Below are 17027 nucleotides of genomic sequence, written 5' to 3'. Positions count from 1 at the left end.
TACAGATTATGTGCCAGGTGCAACGCTAGTGCTTTGTAGGAGTTGCTCCATTTAACCCCTGATCAATCAGATCAAGGTTCTAGTAGTATCTTCACTTTTTTTGTTGTTTTTGGCCCGGCCGCGTGGCTTGCGGGATCTTAGTTCCCTGACCAGGGATCGAACCCGTACCCCCTGCAGTGGCAGTGCGGAGTCCTAACCACTGGACTGCCAGGGAAGTCCCTATCTTCACTTAGAAGAGGAAACGGGTAGGGTGAGGGCAAAACAACATGGCCACATCATACAAGTTATAAATGGCAGACCCAGGCTTAAAACAAAAACCCCAGAAAACTGACCGTGTAGTGAAGAATGGAATTAGTTGTGAAGTTGTTTCTTGGGCCAGTCATGTTTCTGAAGCATATGTCATGGCAATTTCTAGAACGAAAGCAACCCTTTGTGTGCCACTTTGTCCCTTTGTATAAACCCAGTCTGTAGCACAGTCAATAGGCTTTCCTCTCCTTTTTTCTGGGCACAGACAACCAGCCAGACAACAGACAAGTCGCCATTCAATGGGTGGGCGGGGGGAGGGGAGGAAGGAGAGGAAAGCAGGGTCGGGGCAGGGATGGCAGCAACTCTACAGTTCCAGCTTCATCAAAGCCATGAGTTCTCGCCACAATCGAAGCTGCCGACCCCAAAACCGATACTTAAAGGCAAGAAGCTCCCACCTGTGAATCACCTGCCCGTCATCCAGGCTTGGGGAGGAATTCCTCAAGAAAAGAAGGTATGTGATGGGATCCAGCTTGATGATTTCTATCTAACTGTACATCAAGTAGGGCGAGACTCTGAAAAACGCGTATGTTTCCCCACAAGTGAGGACCTGGGGTGGCCATACACATTCCCCTCCCTGTTTACAGGGATAAGAATTGAGCTCTGGAGGGGAGGATTCACATGAGGAAAGGTAGGGGGGACAGGACGGACTCTGAATCGTTCATTTCTTATGACCTTTTCATATTAAGGAGGAATGTGATTATCAGAGTTTGAAAATTACATGGTATTCCATCAAGTAAATCTTCTAAAATTCTCATGGTTTAAAGAATTAAAAAGCACATCTCTTAAGCCAGAGGAAGGCAGTTATCCATGTGGTTCAGGCAGAAGTTCTATCTAATTTAAAGCAAAGGGAGAGTGTTTCTAGTTGTAATTTAGAAGCAACTTCCCCCTGAGAGCCCAAAGGGTCACAAAAATTAGAATAATTTGACTAGAAGACCTCTTAATGATGCTTTTCCCAGTTGGTGGATATTATTGTGTATTTGTTTAATGCACAGTATGTTATGGGGCTGTGGTTAATAGGGAAAAACATTTTTATGTATTTTATATTTAGATTCAGATGTTGAACAAAAGTAATAAAGTATATTCTCAAAAACTAACTCACTCAACGGCCTCAGTATTAAGTCAGATCTAGCCTTATGAGGCTCCCTTTAAAATGTGAGACTAAAGGAACTAGGAAATGAGTAAGAATATCATGGCATTCTTTCTAAGGTGATTTTGTTCAAATTTCATCAGAGTTTTCAGTTTTCCCATGATGTGTATTTTAACACTCCAATATTCCAATCACGTTAGAAAAATATGAGAATGACTTTAATTCAGTCCTTTTATTTTAAAACAACATAAGGTATATCTCAAATTCACTTGACAATAAATATCTTAATAAATATAACATAAATAAATATAAGTTCACATGCTTTCATGAACACAAAATTATATAAATAAATATTTTAAAATAAATTATGCTTGAGTGTTTGTTCCTACAAACTCTTTGGTACTGAAATAGCTTATAAATTCTTGCTCTTCTATTAAAGGGAAAAACACGTTCTGGGAGGACATTTCCCTTCATCAATTTGCTCATGAAAACTTAAAAATAACTTATCCATAGTAAATATGAAATAGACTTGATCAAAGGAATCATGTGGATAGAACAGTCACATCCTGCAAATCTGGAGTAATGACTAATGTAAACAAGCATGAGAATTCCTGTACCAGCTTAAGTAGGAACAGGTCAAGCCACCCCCGCCCCAGTTCTTAACCCGTGCCCTATTACAATTTCTTTGGTTCCAATATTTATAAAAATGACTTTAAGTTTAGGAGAGACCTCAGCTTTTTAAGAACTCAGATAGCTCATCATTCTGTCGATGGTCACCACACGAATTCTGAAGGCATGAAGAAGTATGCAGAGCTTGACTTTAGTCTTATAAAAATCCAGTTCTTCCAGGGAGGGTTTCTGTGACACAATCTTGCTGTGGGAATTCAGGGCCTAGGAGAATAAATATTGAGCATGACATAGACAGTATTCCAAAATTAAAACGTTCATCCATAAAGATGGGTGAAGCCAATACACGTCTCAGAGCCTGCAACCCACTCCCTCACAGCATCTCCTAAACCAAATCAAATCTACTCCCAGCCAGATGGGCAGGCAGAACCTGAGAGCAGAAATGCTCATTATCCAGGCACACGGATCTTCAGGGAGCTCTGAAAAGACCCTGAAAGCTATTTAGAAAATCATCAGTGGGAGTTGTATTTTAGCAAGGAACAATTCTGTTAAGATGACATCTGCTGTGATATGTAATTAATTTTTATATGTTACATTAAGAAGCGGCATCCTTTTCAGAACGGGGAGGTGATGGGTTGCTATTGATTGGAAACTCTCAGTCAGTATCAGACCTGTTGACTAAAGACACTTATTCGTGTGAGATAAATAAACCTGACAGTTTGAGCCCTTTAATTTGATAACACAATGCAAGACCATATATTTGCACAATGATCAGCAATTTTGCTTGTACTTCCTCACAAAAAGCCTAAAAGAAAGGTAGGGTGGGTAAAGTCATCCCATTTTACAGAGGAAGAAACTGAGGCACAGAGGGACAAAAGGTCTGGGCATAGTTGTCTGATTACTGGTAGAACTGATTCGACTCTTGGTCCTGAAAATGAAATATCATCTACAACTCTCTAGATGGTAACATTCTTTGATACTTGCATGGTGTTCACTGCCTTTCAAACCAGTAATCTGGTACCCCCCCCAAAAAAAAATTTAAAAAGGGTGAATGAAATAAATTTCTTTTCAGACGATCATTTCTGATGCCGTATTTTTATCCCATGCCCTGGCCAACATGGCACTCACCCTGCTCTTTCTTAAGTGGATAATTCTGTGTTTTATGTTAGCATCATGTGCTATGGTGGTTCAGAAAGTTACAAAGCACGTTCTTGTCTATGAGTAACACTGTGGCTGTCCCCAGGTGATAGGTCATTCTTTTCTTTCATTCACATTTTGGTTCAGCACGCATCATATCCAGGCACCAGCCCCGCTTGTCTTCTCTAGCAGTATTTGCAGATATGCATGCCAGCCCCTTGCATGTACATCCCAGAGGCTTTAGAGATGCATGAGAAGATGAGTGCAGTGGAATCCCTTTGATGGGGGTTTAAATCCTGCCTCTGCCGCTTCCAAGCTGTGTGACCTCAGACCAGTGGCTAACCCTCTAAGCATTGGTCTCCTCATCTGCACAGACCCCAAGTGGTTGCCAAGGGGACAGCGTAAGGAAATGTATGCACCTTTGCCCAGAGCCTGGTGCGTACCGCATGGTCCACAAGCAGGAGGCTGCTTTCCTTAATGTGACCTGCTTACGTTGCCCTCTCTCTAGAGGGTGCCCCCAAGGCTGTCTCCCCCAATATGTAGCTGGCTTCAGAAGGGGGCATTTCAGGCCTCCCCCAACCCAGGAAGGGCTGATGGTACACCCCTTCATCAGGGACCCTGGCTGGCGGTCTCAGCATGAAGAAGGCCTTACCTGCATCAGCTCAGCAATAGCCGCCAGCATGTCCTGATCCACAAAGATCTGCCTCTTAGGATCCATCAGGAGCTTTGCGTTCATGGCCTGGAACTCCATGTGGTACATCTTCAAGTCCTCATAGATACTGCTAAGGCACAGGGTCTGCATAATACGACAAAGAGGGGAAGGAACTACTGAGATGGGCTAAAAACGTACCCCCCCTTCCCCTGCCGTTGCATTTGAGGAAAGAATTTTGTGTCTTACCGTCATAAAAGAGCTCCTTCTGGAAGCCAGGCAACTCCCATTCTAGAAGAAAAAATAATCAGATGTCAATGACATGAATTCATAACATGAGCTAAAACCTTCAATTTTCTGACTTACAGTTATTAAAGAGGTCTCTCTGGAAGCCAGGCAACTCTCATTCTAGAGCCAAAAAAAAAAAAAAAACATCAAAGACATTAATCATTAATTCTTAATGTAAATTTTTCTGACTTTTCTTCTCAAGCATCTTTTTTTTTTTTTACTGTGGTAAAAAATACATGTACAATTTACCATTTTAACTATTTTTAAGTGTATGGTTCAGTACTGTTAAGTATATCTCACACTGTTGTGAAAAACCATGTTTTTATAAATTTTTTTTCCAAATTGAACTTCTACAATGGGACCTGTTAAAGTCCCATGGTGATGGACCCCAGAAACATGCACATTTTTGGAAGAAGACGAGGTCTGATGCACAGCTCTTAACTGTATTACAAGCTTTGGGAGGAAAACCCTCTATACCGTGGCTAATTCCAGTGGTAAGCAGGCCTCCACTGTGCTGGTTCTATCTTTGGTGATATCTTCATGATCAATCTCTTCAGAAGTGCAGGAGTAAAATTCTAGGGTTTGTCTGGCCTGTAAAACATAAAGAGAAACCCAGTTTACAAGATTAATGAGGCACCCAGCTCCGCATGGCACTGGCACCAAAGCTAGAGCCGGCTGCCCTTGACCTCCACCTCTGATCTGTAGGAATTTTAGGGTCTTCATAAGACAAAAGGAAACCGATCATGTACACTCTCTCTCCATCCCTCCTCCCCTTTTGCTTAGGACATGTTTCTCTGGATGATATGTTTTTCCATTACGTAAACACTATAAATCATTTCAACAGGCTGTGCTAATCAGCCTCTACACCACGCTGTGACACTTGCTTCTGGTGAAAACGTTTTTTTCCTTTTGTCAGCATGGCTGTGTTTTATGAATATCTTTTTCAAGAAGAGCTTCTAAAGGGGGACTGTTAGGTCACTACATGATGAACATAACAAACATGCAACCTTAAAGACAAGCGGAGATTTAATATGTGGTGTACACACACGCGCGTGCGCGCACGCACACACACACACACACACGTCATCTTACAGGCATGTTGACTATAATTATGATATTGAGAAGTCGATGACTTTTTGATTGAAGAGCGAGATCATTGTTCCATTTAACAAGTCTGATGTGTGCCAGGCACTGTGCTAGGTACAAAGGAAGGTGACAAAGAAGGGGACTATGTTATGTCGCCCAGAATTCCAAGTTCAGCTGTGGAGTCAGGCAAGTGCCCAAATGACCAGGAGACATGCTGGCAAGTGAGAAGGGCTGAGAAGGGTCAGAAGGCTCTGGGAAGGGGGTGGAAAGGAAGCAAAGTCTTCCCCAGAGATGGGGCATCTACAGAGGAGGGGGAATTTCAGGCTGAGGGAGCAGCGTGAGACATGAATCAAAGCTTGAGAGTACAGAACATGCTGGGGTACAAGTAGTAAAACTCCTGTCTGTGGTAAGCAGAATAATGCCCCTGCCAAAGATAGCCACCTCCCAATCCCTGGAACCACAGACGAGGTTACATTACGTGGCAAAGGCGAATTAAGGTCGCAGATGAATTTAAGTTTGCTAATCAGCTGACTCTAAAATAGAGAGGTTATCCTGGAGTGTCTGGGTGGGTCCAGTGTAATCACTGGGTCCTTATAAACAGAAGAGAGAGGCAAGAGAGTCAAGCTCAGAGTGATGCACCATGATCAAGTCTCATTTGTTGGCTTTGAGGATGGAAGGGGGCCACCAAGGAATGTGGGCTGCTTTTAGAAGCTGGAAAAGGCAAGAAACTTGGATTCTCCCCTAGAGTCTCCAGAAAGGGATACAGCTCTGTTGACACCTTAATTTTACTCCAGTGAGAGCCATTTTGGATTTCTGAACTCCAGGGCTGTAAGATAATAAATTTGTGTTGTTTAAAGCCACTAAATTTGTGGTAATCTGTTACAGCAGCAATAGAAAATGAATACACTGTTCCTGGAGGTGGTCAAGCAGATCGAGGCAGCTGCTATCCTGAGCAGGTTCTAGAAAGTTAGATTTGCAATAATACTTCAATAAGAAAAAAAAAATCTCCAAATAACACAATAGTTTTATTTCTGTGATAATTGCTTTCCTTTATTCCAAAATGAAAACGGCGACTATCTCTCTATTACTATTGCATGGTTAAAAAAGAGGACCTTCAAGAATCTATAAAATAGTGCCTGGCATACAGTAGGCACTCAATAAGTACTTGTTGAATGAAAAAAATGAATAAATAGAGCCAAAAAAAATTAGACTTGAAAATGTGGGCCCACTGCTATAGTTTTTCAGATCTTTTCAGGAGAAGCTGGAAATTTGGATCCTTATATGGGAGGTCTACTTTTTCAATGGCATAAAACTCAGAATGAAATAAAAAAGACATGGCTAAACTCTACAGATCTGTGGACTAGATATGGCCTGTGAGTCACATGCATTTGCCACCTCTATTTTCTCTGCAAGTAGCCAGTTGATTTGTTCTGGCAAAACTGATGCAGGAATCATATTAAAAAATCAAATTGAGTTCTGCAATCTTTCACCTTTGGTGCTGCATCTGGGAATAGAAGAGTCAGCTTTTTTACATAAAGCATCTATTTAAATAGGAGCTCCTAAATTTTACCCATATGGAACCTTTCTTTAGGAATCAAAGCACCTATCTCTGCAGTTTTCACTTGGTGAGCTGCCTTTTTAATTAAGATGGATTGAACTGTAAGGAAAAACTGGCAGCAAGTTATGAAAGATTAGAAGGGGAAAAAAAGAGTTCTTTAAGAAGGACTCGTGGCATTGAGCTTCCTTTAAGATATTCATAAAGCAACAAGCTAGAAATCTTCAAGGAAGATTTACTAGAGAGCAAGAAGGCAAAAGGACATCTTTTAAAACACCAGTCTTAGGCCGTTGCAGCAAAAGCAATAGATGTTGGAGTGCTTTTAAAGGAAGAAAAAAATTTTTTTTTACATTAAAATATGAAAGCTAAAAAGATGACTGAAGCTGTAAATAAAATTAGATAACTCTCTCCCCAGAAAATGAAGCCTGGATGTGCACTGTCACGAGCTCCCTGAAATGTGATGCTCTAGCAACAAGCCGAGTCACCAGACTGGAAGCTGGAGAGGAGCATTAGACACAAGGCTAATTCGTCTTCGCAAGCCCTGGAGCACACAGGCCGCCCCTAATAGCGGTTTCCTGGATTGATAAGTATGTCAGAGGAACAGTGTGGGCCTGACACAATTCCATCTCTGTTGGCAGGCTACAAGGAACACTGTAAGTATCCACTTTCCTCTGTGTAGACACAGCCCAAACGAATGCCATTATAATTTATTACCCCTCCTGCTTTCTCTGGAGACACAGTTTCATTGCAACTCTTTAGCTTATAGTTGGGCCATGTGTAAAGTTCCCTCTTCTTCTCTTTTTTTTTTTTTTTTTTTGCGGTACGCGGGCCTCTCACCGTTGTGGCCTCTCCCGTTGCGGAGCACAGGCTCCGGACGCGCAGGCTCAGCGGCCATCGCTCACGGACCCAGCCACTCTGCGGCATGTGGGATCTACCCGGACCGTGGCACGAACCCGCGTCCCCTGCATCGGCAGGCGGACTCTTAACCACTGCCCCACCAGGGAAGGCCCCTCTTCTTCTCTTGACAGCTCCTGATTAACTTCCACAATTTTCCTGCAGTTCCTTCAGGTGACCAGGGGTTCGGAGATGCCCCTTCACTACAGAGGCTGCTAAGTGGGAACCAGGACATTGAAAAGCTCACCTTCTCAAGGGTGTTGCTGACGGCTCTCAGCAGGTTTTGGGAGTGGTTGAGGCACTGGAACATTCCGGGGCCCGCTGTGGTGGCGGGTAGGCTCCTGGCCAAACTAAAGTGGTCCAGGTGGTGGAGGAGGACCAGGGTGGCCACAAGGAGGAGTCCTGAAAGGGAACGGAGGGGCAGGATGAGCTGGCCTACCTCCATCTTCCATCTCTTCTGGCCATCTCCACCCATCCACTTCTTCTGGGCACCTGCCTCCCTCCACCCGTTTCCAGTCTTCCTTCAACAACTGAGAGATGAATCGGGTTCTTGCAGGACAGCGCTCTGTGCTAGCGTTAGAAACCTACTCGCTGTCACGGCCACCTTGTGAGTTCAGATAGGGGTGTGGACAGAGTTCACCCAGAGAAAGTCTCCATTTCAGGAGGAGGGAAAGTGAGGCCAGGTGGTGAAGCGACCCAGTATTTTGTAAGCAGTGGGGTGACAAAGCCTCGCTTTGAAGCCGGCTGGGATCTGCCCTCTTAGAGCTGTAGCCTAGGACCCTGGGCAAGAAACCATCCCGTGGGGCCTCAGTTTCTCATCAGTGAAGTGGGCATAATACTTAGCTCACAGGGCTCTTTCAAGGTTAAAAGAGACGATATCCTATCGAGCGCAGGGTAAGTCCGCAATGCCTTTCCTCCTTTCGTTCTCCTCTGCCCGAAGATTGCTGACTGCTTTCCAGGCTCCGCGGAGCCTGTCCCAAGTTTCTGCCTCCTCTTCCCGGCCGCCGCCCCTCCCCACCCAAGCGCCGAGCGCTAGTCTCGGGCTGGTTACTTACTGCGAGGCGGGCACATGCTGAGCGGCGCTGCGGGGGCACCGAACCGAGCGGGCAGCTGGACGCAGACGGGTGCACGCGGCAGGTGAGGGTGGTGGCTGGAAGGCCGACCCGGGGGGTCACATTTTTATAATTGCCCGAGGCGCGGCAGGACTTTCCCGGGACTCTAGTCTCTTGCTTTCTTTCTCTCTCTGTCTCCTCTCTACATCAGCTTCTCGGTGACACGTGGAGTCTGGCCCGCGGGGCTTGCGGCGCTTTCGGATTAACTCCCAGTGCGCCCGGCCGCAGTCGTTCCGGGACGGCCCCGCCGCCTCCGGCCTGGCCCAAAACGAAAGAGAAATTCGCGCAGAGTCGCGGCGCGGGGTCCCCGGGCAAGCCCGACCCCTGGCCCTCACCCTCGGACGGCCCCCGCCCCCAGGTACCCACCCCTGGCCCCGCCTCCCTGCAGCGCCTCCTCCCGACGGAGCGCCGAGTAAGGCCACCCGCTCTCCATCTATATCCAGGATGAGCCCTCACCTCTGGCCTGGCTCTGGAGGGGGGTGGGCAAATCATTCATTTATCATTCCTTTATTCAGATAGTCCACGGTGTGCCAGGTGCGGGGCACCCAGCAGTGAACAGGTCACTTTGGGGGCACTCCCACACGAAATCTGACTCAATGTGTTTTGTTCCCGGGTACCCTCTTAAACACGGAAAGGGATGAAAATCAGACTGGCTATGCAGTAACTACTCTCCTAGAGAATCCAGTTTTTTTACAGTGTCCAGGAGAGAATCGTTACAATTTAGTGGGATGGATGTGCAGGGTCTTGGCAGGAGAGGCCAGAGAGAGGGCACGTCAGCAGGAGCAACGGGGGTGAGGGGGCAGCAAAAGCTCCCAGAAGCAGGGGGCTGCGACCTGAATGTTGAAGGGTGAGTAGGCATTAGACCGCTTCCAGTGGGATGGGATGCAGGTTCTAGGTTGAGGGAACAGGGATCAGAAGTACAGTCAAGGAAGGTAGAGGGAGGTGGCGATCTAGCAGTCCTATACAGGGTGTGAGGTTGGCGAGGGTGATGGGGCTGTGCCGTGAGGGTAGTAGATGCCGTGCTAAGGAGTGTACATTCTGGTGAGGGTGGTGGGGAGCCTTCTAGGGTTTTAGGCAGGAGACATGGTTGGATTTGCATGATGGGAAGATCTTTCAACAGTAGTATGGAGGATGGATACCAGGGGTCAGGAGTGGGAGGGCGTGGCCAAGGCCCTATTCAGAATGGAGGGTGGGCAAGAGGGATACTTAGGGTGGGGAGGGACAAAGACTTGGTAACTCCTCAGGTGAGAGGGATAGGAAGGTGCTGAGAATGGCTGAATGGAGGTTGTTCCAGTTCCTGCACAGGGGTTACTGTGAGAGGGGAGTGAGTTTGGAGGAGACACTGAGAAGTTCCACTTTGGATGTGTTGGCTTTGAGGTTCCTGTGGGACTTTTCAGTTCACTCATTTGTACCACGAGCATTAGTCACCCTGGGTATGTGTGAAAGGGAGGGGTGTGTTTGGTCACTCACTCAGCATCTCTGATGGATCTGACTGCACTAAAGCCCCAGGACTTCACAATGGAGCTGCCAGTGCCCACCTTTGTGCAGAGGCACTAAACTTGGATAGGGATAAGCCTTTTGGAATACAGGAGATAAGAGAGGGTGCTTCCTCTGGGTCCCTGTTGAAGTCGGGAAGGATGAGGTAAGCCTTAGGATGTTACCATGAACACTTGGCAGGGCCAAACTTTACTGAAGATGGAGTGATGAAGCCAACTAGGAGAAAGGAGAAAGCTGTGTTAACCCCTTGTCTGATTCAAACTCTCTCTGTTGTTGGCATCAGTCCCCCTAGCAGATCATCTGCTCAAGGGTGATGAGGTACCCACCATAGGGACTTGTAGATCTGTGTAAAATGGGAGCAATAGTTGATCTCCAAAGCTCCTTCCAATGCTGCAGTCTGTGAATTACCCCTTGGGAATAGAGAGCAATGCATCGTCAGAAACAATTGCATCTAGCAGACTGTGTGAAGCAAATGACAGGTGCTGAGCTGTGTTGTTGCCATAGGAGTTTAGGATGGAGTTAAATGTACTTAAGTCAGATGAAGTCAAGTTTATCACAGCTGAGCTATTTCTCCCTTGGAAGGGCCACCTCCTATGGAAAAGTAATTTCTGCAGCATAAATGAGCATAGGGCCTCTGCTCAGAATGGATTCTTGGCCACCAGACACAGTTTTTGCCTATACTTTTGTGAAAGTTCTCTGATGTGCTGCACATCCTTTAGCCAAGATAGAACAACAGCCTTCTTCTGGGATAACATTACTTTTCTATAAGAGACATTCTTTGCCCATGATTACTACTACATGATATCTAGCATTGTACTGGCAGTCTTGGCCAATGCTATAAGGAAAGAAAAAGAAATGAGAGATTTAAAAACCAGAACATAAAAGACAAAAGTGTCACTATTAACAACAGAAACAACAGATCAAATACTAGAACTAATAAGAGAATTCAGCGTCTTCACTGGATACAAATACCTACTTTCAAAAATCAACCAAATTTCTCTACATCTGCAACAACCAATTAGAAAATATAATAACAAATAATATACCAGATAATAAATAGACAGTAATAAAAAGAAAATACCATTCACAGTAGCAGCCAAACTATAAAGCAACTGCTTGTAGATGGAGAGGCAGTACAGTGGTTAAGAATATGGACTCTAAACTATTTGAATCCAGGTTCTGTTAGTTACTTGCTGTGTGCTCTTGGGCAAGTTACTTATCTCTGTGGGCTCAGTTTCCTCGTCTGGAAAATGATGATAATAAAAGTACCATAGGTTTGTTGTGATTATTACATGGGTTAGTAGAAACATAAAATAGTCTTTGGAGAAAATTTAATCGAGAACATAGAGTGATTTAATTTAAATGGGAAACACATACCCTTGGGTGGAAGATCTTGAGATGTAAATAGCTCAAGTCTCTTCTAGTTAATTCACATATTCAATGCAATTGCAATACAAATTACAAATAACTTTTCTGAAGAACTTAATAATAAGCCTACTCTAAAATATATGAGAATAAAAGCCCATGAATATCTAAGTTAAGCTTGCAAAGGAATAATAAAGATGGGGGAGTAACCCGACCAGATATAAAGACATAGTTCAGAGCAATAATAAGAAAAATAGTGTTTGGCAAAAGGACAGCCAAATGGACCTTTGAAACAAAATAGAAAATTACAGACAGATTCATATATATGCATATTTAGTATAAAGATACAATAGCACCCAGGACGATCAGGGAAGCATGGATTGTTTACTAGAAAATTCTCGCTGTAAGGTGAAAAATAAAACTGGACTCCAACCTAAAACAACATACAGAAGTGAAGCCACTTGGAAGTAGGTTAAAGACTAAATGTGAAAAGTAAAGTTATTACAATAGTAGAAGAAAATGTAGGAGGCTATCTTTGTCACTCAAGAGTGGGAAGGACTTCTTAAAAACATCAAAGCCCCAAGCCATAAGTGAAATATTCGTAAATTTGATTATATAAAAATTAAGAATTTCTGTAGTATAATTTCCTGTTAACCATCGACAAAGTTAACAGATAGCTGACAGACTGGGAGAAGATATTTTGCAATGTCTAAAACCAATAGGAGAGTATACAAGGAACTCCTACAAGTCAGCAAGAAAAAGAAACCCCAATGAAAATGGGCAGAACTTAGGAACAGGCAGTGTACAAAGAGGAAACCCCAAAGGCTAACCAGCATCATGGGATGCTCAGATATATTATAATCTGAAATATGTCAAAGAAAATAAGAATAAGGTATAAAATGCCAAAGAAAATAAGAATAAGTTATCACTTTGTACTTTTTAGACTGGCAAAAATGAGTACATTGGATATTGACAAATGTTGGTGAAATGTAGGATTCTAGGATCTTTTCTATAATGCAAGTAGACTGATGCAGCTATACTAGAGGGCATTCCGGCATCTAGCTTTGGTCAGATTAAGTATATGCATACCTGATGACCCAGCATTCTATCTTGGCATGTACATCCCAAAGAGATTCTTATACAGGTCCATAAAGCCTGTATATGAAGGTGTTCTTTAAGTCACTGTTCGTAGTGGTGGGAGTTGAAGGCAATCTAGTTGCCCACCAGTGGGTAAATGAGTAGGTGAAATGTGAGGGATCCACTTCATGGAGTACTCTGCAGCAGTTAGAAATAATGGACTATATGTACATGCATCAATATGGGTAGGTCTTTAAAACATAATACTGGGTAAAAACATAAAGATAAAAACAGGGTAAGATCTGTATATAACACTAGAGGTAGACAATTAAACCTCTTGGAGTCAGATTTGTTTGGGAATACAAAAAAATTTGGATTTTAGAAAGTGAAAAGGTAACATCTCATGATTGAACACAATATTTCTGCAGCAAAATGTAGGAATGGCAAAATGTACATTAAGCAAAATGTACATTAAGTGGATAAAGGCTACAAATAACCTCACATCCCATGAGTCATATTTTGCTGCTAAGTGAGCTTAAGAAAAATAAACCTTTGGTGTCAAAAGCTGGGAGGTTTCAGAATTGTAAGTGATTGTGGACTTCCATATACTTTAATGAGAAGAATGTATTCAAAATTTTACACATTACACAAGGACACCTGCAAACAAAAAGATACGTGTTAAACATATTAGGATAGGTCCCATTGAGGAGTGATGGGAATGAGAATAAGGAATGGAGATAAATAAAATATATAAATATAAGTATACACACATATAAAAGAAGGGACCTGTGATGTCATGAATTGAAGAATATGATCAACTTAATCCTCTTCATCTGAAGTCCTTATTCTGCCCAAAATGTTGATAAGTAAAGACACCCTTTCTAAGCAGATAACTTGATAGTTGTTTGCAAACTTTAATTGTAGTTTAGTATATTCAGGTAGTTTTTCTATTAGTCATTCCTTTCCCTTTCAGTTTGAGCAGTGGGCCAACCTGAGATCTCACCTAATAGATCCATCACTGGGAATCAAAGATCTTTTCAGGAATTTGGCAGAATGTATTAAGGCTCTGTATCAGAGTTTCTCAACTGGAGGCAATCTTGTTACCCAGGGGACATTTGGTAATGTCTGGAGAAATTTTTGGTTATCATAATGGGGTAAGGGGGTTGTTACTGGCATCTAGTGGGTAGAGAATTGATGCAACATGTTGCTAAACATCCTACAGTACACAGGATGGCTCCTCGCTTCCCCAAACTAAAAGAAGTTATACCATCCAAATTATCAGTAGTGCTGGATACCTGCAATAGTACTAAATATCAGTAGTAGCTCAGGCTACCTGCTTTCATCATTATTCTTCTCCATGAGTAGACATGTTCGTAGTCATAGGCTCTGAACAATAGACTTGGGACTGTATCTCTGGTGCCATAATTTAGAGTGGCAGCCCATTCTTGGAAGAAGTGAGATTCCAAAGAGACTTGTGATCAGTTGAAACTGTAAATGTGAATCTGTAGGTAGGTATTGTAAACACTAGCGTCCTTCACAATATAGCAAGGACTCTGCTGTCAGATTTCCTGTAGTTCTATTCTATAGCGGCTATTGAATTTGAGCATAAATCAGCTGGTGTTCGCAAGCCATCTGACAGTGTGGGGTCCAGTACAGCTCTGCTCTTAAAAGGTGACGTGGGCTTCCCTGGTGGCGCAGTGGTTGAGAGTCCGCCTGCCGATACACGGGATGCGGGTTCGTGCCCCTGTCCGGGAAGATCCCACATGCCGCAGAGCGGCTGGGCCCGTGAGCCATGGCCGCTGAGCCTGCGCGTCCGGAGCCTGTGCTCCGCAGCGGGAGAGGCCACAACAGTGAGAGGCCCGCGTACCGCAAAAAAAAAAAAAAAAAAAAAAAAAAAAAAAAAGGTGACCTGTTGGCTAAGAGGCAGAGCCTTATGTTCCTTGCTGCATATACCAACCTCAAACATGACATGCTGATGAGGCTGGTTCCATGGAGCAATTTCTTCTTTGGTGGTGAGGTGTTTCAGCAGCAGGGAGAATAGTAGTGAGCTGAGCCAGAGAGGCTACGTTAGAGTCTAAAGTAACTTTGCATCTATGATCAAAAGACTTAGGTTCTAGGCCCCTTCTGCGACTTGGTAACCATGTAAGCTTAGACAAGCCACTGCCTTTCCTAATTTTCATATCTGCAAAATGGAGATGGTAATCCCTGGTTGTCTAGCCTTGTCATATGAATCAGATTATATAATGACCAGGTAAGACTTTTGTACAGTGGTAGAGTGTCATCGCTATGAGATATCACTATACAAGGAGAGGTGCAGTTATTATTTTTGGATTAAGGCACACACTCACCAGTTTCTTCCACAATTGACTCTTTGCACTCTTTTAAATGTTAAGTGGCAACTTCCCAATGAGGGGGGAAGGAGAGTCCTAAATATTCATAGCGCTGTTTCTACAGGCAACATCCATATGTTATCATGCTGTCTTGAAGAACCTCAAAAGTATTAACAGTGGTCTTCAAGAAAATATTCCAGGAAAGGTGTTGTTGTTGCTTACTGATGCTCCAGAATAAAGATTTTTATGAATATTGTTGCAAACTTTTCTGCATCTTGAGACAGTTAAACAAACAAAACTGATACAGCTCCTGGGCATTGCAGCGTCATGCATTATGCTATCACCTGATGCTTAGACATTAAAAAGAAAAGAAATGATGAATTTGACTATATAAAGAACAAACATCTCTACGAGAAAAAGATACCATAGATAACATTTAAAGACAAATGATAACCTCAAAAATAAAATTTGCAACGGTGTATGACAGATCAAGGGCTGATCTCCTTAGTATATGAATATGAATATTAAAAAGAAAAAAGTGGACTTCCCTGGTGGCACAGTGGTTGAGAGTCCGCCTGCCGATGCAGGGGACACGGGTTTGTGCCCCAGTCCGGGAAGATCCCACGTGCCGTGGAGCAGCTGGGCCCGTGAGCCATGGCCGCTGAGCCTGCGCGTCTGGAGCCTGTGCTCCGCAATGGGAGAGGCCACACAATGAGAGGCCCGTGTACCGCAAAAAAAAAAAAAAAAAAAAAAAAAAAAAAAAGCCAACAATCCAATAAAAAATGGGCAAAGGTTATGAATAGACAGTTTAAAGAAAGAAAAATACAAATTACTTAGAAACATATGACAAATACTCGGCTGCACTCAAAATTAAAGAAATGCAAATTAAAATTACGAGATATGATTTTTAACCTATAATTTGCAAAACTAGAAAGTTTGATGACTTATGGGTATGTGGAAATAGGTTTCAATATTCTGTTGGAGGGAGTATAATCCAGTGCCATATACTTGGAGGGTTAGTTGGCAATAGCTATTAAAATAAAAAATATATACTTTTGCTCAGCAATTCCACTTCCAAGTATTTATCCTGTAAACTATTTGCAAGTATACATAAAGACTGATTTCCATTAAAAGTATTATTTTTAATATCAAAAGACTCGAAACATTCTAAATGTCCATTAATAGAGAATTGTTTCAATAAAGCCTAATTCATCTTTTCAATGAATTTTTCAATGTAGCTATTAAAAAGATTGAATTAGATTTATACGTGTGTTAGAAACAATCTTCATTATGTGAAAAGTCATGTGAACAATCAAGGTTCACAACAGTGTGTAATATGCTTCCATTTGTGCAAGGAAAAAAGTATATATATATATATATATATATACATACACATAGATATAGGTACAGTATCAACATAGATCTACACTCTTAAGAGCATAGAAAATCAATGACCATTTCCTCTGGAGAAGGAGATTGAATTTTTGAAGTAGTGGGAAAACCTGCTTTTTATTTAATATCCTCTGTACTGTTTGAATTATTTAACATGCAGATATATTGCAGCTTTATTTATTTTTTGCTTTTTTTAATTTGTATTCTGAAAGATCACCTAATGGCAGGTGAAGTGAACTGCTAAGAGAGTTGCTGGGCACATTCTGACAGCTTTTTTTTTAAATTTTTATTGAAAAATAGTTGATTTACAATGTTGTGTTAGTTTCAGGTGTACAGCAAGGTGATTCAGAGACATATATATATATATATATATATATTCTTTTTTAGTTTCTTTTCCAGTATATGTTATTATAAGATACTGGGTATAGTTCCCTGTGCTATACAGTAGGTCCTGTTGGTTATCTATTTTTTAAAATTAATTTATTTATTTACTTTTGGCTGCGTTGGGTCTTCATTGCTGTGCGCAGGCTTTCTCTAGTTGCGGCGAGCGGGGGCTACTCTTCTTTGTGGTGTGCATGCTTCTCATTGCGGTGGCTTCTCTTGTTGCGGAGCACGGGCTCTAAGC

General features: G+C 42.7%; 1 protein-coding gene and 1 long non-coding RNA gene across 4 annotated transcripts in view; one reads left to right on the top strand and one right to left on the bottom strand.

The window, feature by feature from the left end:
* Positions 1-1601: 1601 nt before the first annotated feature.
* IL12A (interleukin 12A) lies at positions 1602-9103 on the bottom strand. Its single transcript, XM_004281851.4, has 7 exons — positions 8685-9103; positions 7877-8031; positions 4572-4685; positions 4173-4214; positions 4056-4097; positions 3810-3953; positions 1602-2284 (listed from the first exon to the last, which is right to left on the bottom strand). Exons 1-7 carry the CDS (start codon positions 8698-8700, stop codon positions 2132-2134), a joined length of 666 nt encoding a protein of 221 aa, XP_004281899.1. The 5' UTR covers positions 8701-9103; the 3' UTR covers positions 1602-2131.
* The window catches only part of LOC117197478 (uncharacterized), a 30599-nt gene continuing 21888 nt past the window's right edge, over positions 8317-17027 (top strand). For 2 of the 3 annotated variants that reach the window (XR_004478124.2, XR_007477651.1), the window contains exon 1: positions 8686-8766. This is a non-coding gene — a long non-coding RNA (uncharacterized LOC117197478). Of the gene's footprint in view, positions 8767-17027 lie in introns of all 3 variants that reach the window. The other variant, XR_007477652.1, reaches the window with a different exon arrangement.

The sequence above is a fragment of the Orcinus orca genome, chromosome 5, assembly GCF_937001465.1.
Source record: "Orcinus orca chromosome 5, mOrcOrc1.1, whole genome shotgun sequence".
Lineage (NCBI taxonomy): Eukaryota > Metazoa > Chordata > Mammalia > Artiodactyla > Delphinidae > Orcinus > Orcinus orca.
The sequence above is the reverse complement of the archived record's forward strand: the minus strand, read 5'-3'. Positions and strand labels throughout refer to the sequence as shown.